The sequence below is a fragment of the Humulus lupulus genome, chromosome 9 (genome assembly GCF_963169125.1).
Source record: "Humulus lupulus chromosome 9, drHumLupu1.1, whole genome shotgun sequence".
Taxonomy (NCBI): Eukaryota; Viridiplantae; Streptophyta; class Magnoliopsida; order Rosales; family Cannabaceae; genus Humulus; species Humulus lupulus.
Window position 1 is genome coordinate 75,225,496 of NC_084801.1, and position 2,238 is coordinate 75,227,733.

Consider the following 2,238-nt stretch of genomic DNA (forward strand, 5'->3'; position numbering starts at 1 on the left):
CCACACTCTCGGGACTCCCAAATCCCTAAAACAATTCATCGGAAACACCCCCCCAACCCCTGGAGCAAAGGCTCAAAAATGCAAATTTCCAACCCCTGAAAATGGCCTAGCGCCGCGGCGCTGCCCTATAGCCGCGACGCCCAGCAAGACAGAAAGCCACCCTTGCCTTGACACAGCCTCGCGCCGCGGCGCCCAAGAACAGGGCCGCGGCGCTCCCTCGCGTACCCAGAAAACTGGGTTTTCTCTGGCGTTTTCATCGAGCTAAAACCTTCCCAAATCATACCAAACCAATACCCAAACCCCAAAATCAATTTCAAACAACAAATAGACCATCTAACAACCCATAAACATCATCAAAGACATCCAAACACACAATCAAATCCCCAAAATCCACATCCTTGATTTCAATTTCAGAAAAATAAAAACTCAAAGTTCAAACTTAAATCATGCTCAAATTTCTTAACCCATAACATAATCAAGCCTTAAATGTGTATAAAATTCCTTACCTCATATGGAGAATCCATCCCTAAGCTTCCTTCATCTCCTAGGTCTCCAATTCAGCTCCTCCACTCATCTTCTTCTTCTTCATGCCCTAGCTTTTCCCTCTCTTTTCTCTTCTCTTCAAACTCTATCAAGACCAAAATGACTAAGCCCCAAACCGTGTACCCCATATAACCCAGCTGCCATTTATCTAATTCCTAACCAAATGACCATTTTTCCCCTCCTTGCCTATCCTTTCCTACCTAAACCTCAAGGGCACTTAAGTCCTTTCATTTCTATTTCATTTCTACCATTTTCTTTCTAAAACTTGTTACTCTCAGCAGTAACTAATGGTTACCCAGGTTACTAAATCTCCAATAACCATTACCCGCTAAATCTCAACTTAACCATATAAATTCCCGAGGTACCCCTAGGCTCCTCCCGAGCCGGGTATAGAAATCCCGTTGTGACTCTTGAGTTAACTAGCTCTCTAGGACCGTCTCGGCACATGCATCACAATAATAAAACCACACTCACGTGGTACAATTCACAGAATACAATTATCACATATCAATACAGTTATGCCCAACATGGCCAAAATTACAATTACGCCCTTCAAACACGATCCGGGCCTACATGCATACTAATATACATAGTCATGCATCTCAGATAAACAAATAGCCAAATAACATGCTTTAAATCATAACCATGCATTTAACTCATAAAATCACACATAAATCCCAACCTGCACTCCTGGCACACTAATCAAGGCCCTTAAGCCTTATTAGCGATTTTGGGTCGTTACACAGTTCTTGTCAAATCTATAATGGCAAACAGCTGCAGTATGACCAGTTCGAAGACAAACTTGACACACAAGACGATTTCCATTTCCACGAGCATAACCACGGCCACGACCACTTTCACCAGATGGGCCACGACTAGAATAAATAGGAAGTCGAGATCCAGTATTTTTGGAGCTTCCATAAGCAAGATTTGCTTGCATCTTTAAAGAAAGATCAGTGAGGGTGTTGTGATGCTCAAGCCAAGTTTCATGAGATAAAAGGAGAGCTTGAACCTCCTCAAAGGACAAAAGATCACTTCTTGAAGTGATCCCAGAAACCACATGATCAAATTCAGGACCCAAGCCATTTAATAGTTGGAGCACTAAGTCTTGAGAGCTAACAGGAGAGCCAGCAATAGCCAGAGAATTAGCAATCGATTGAACTTTCTCAACATATTCAGATATAGGGAGATTACCTTTGCTGATATGGGAGAACTGACCTTTCAATTGTAGAAGATGAGCCTTAGTTTGACTGGAAAATTTTTGCTCCAACTCTCGCCAAACAGTGAAAGAAGTGTGGAAATTGGCAACAGAGGCAAGCACTGGTTCATTCATGGAGGAGCTGATCCTTTCGTTTCCATTGCAAGAATTCAGGATTAGGGGCACCAGTGACCAGAGTGGCAGTCGGAGTGACATCGGAAAACAAGATCTAATCAAGAGCATGCCCGATCACCGTAGGAACAACTTGAGATTTCCAAGAAAGGAAGTTGAGACGATCAAGCTTGATTGTGAGAGAGGAAATGAGGGAGTTGGAAAAGGGATTCCATTGTTGAGGGAGAGCTGTAGGAAGCACGGTTGCCGTAACTCCAGGATCAGAAGTAGACGATTCCATTGACGCTAGTCAGTGGCTTTGATACCATGTAGAATCTCAAGGGTGCATAAGCAAGAATTAAAAACTGGTTGTAATCAAGAACAGA

The 2,238-nt window shown here is 43.0% G+C and overlaps 1 protein-coding gene across 1 annotated transcript; it reads right to left on the reverse strand.

The window, feature by feature from the left end:
• Window positions 1–1,264: 1,264 nt before the first annotated feature.
• On the reverse strand, window positions 1,265–1,876 carry LOC133799806 (uncharacterized). Its single transcript, XM_062237800.1, has one exon. The coding sequence runs from the start codon at window positions 1,874–1,876 to the stop codon at window positions 1,265–1,267; it is 612 nt and encodes a 203-aa protein (XP_062093784.1).
• Window positions 1,877–2,238: the final 362 nt, after the last annotated feature.

Coding starts and splice junctions, on each gene's coding strand:
- LOC133799806 (XM_062237800.1), bottom strand. CDS start 1,876: ATGAATGAACCAGTGCTTGCCTCTGTTGCCAATTTCCACACTTCTTTC.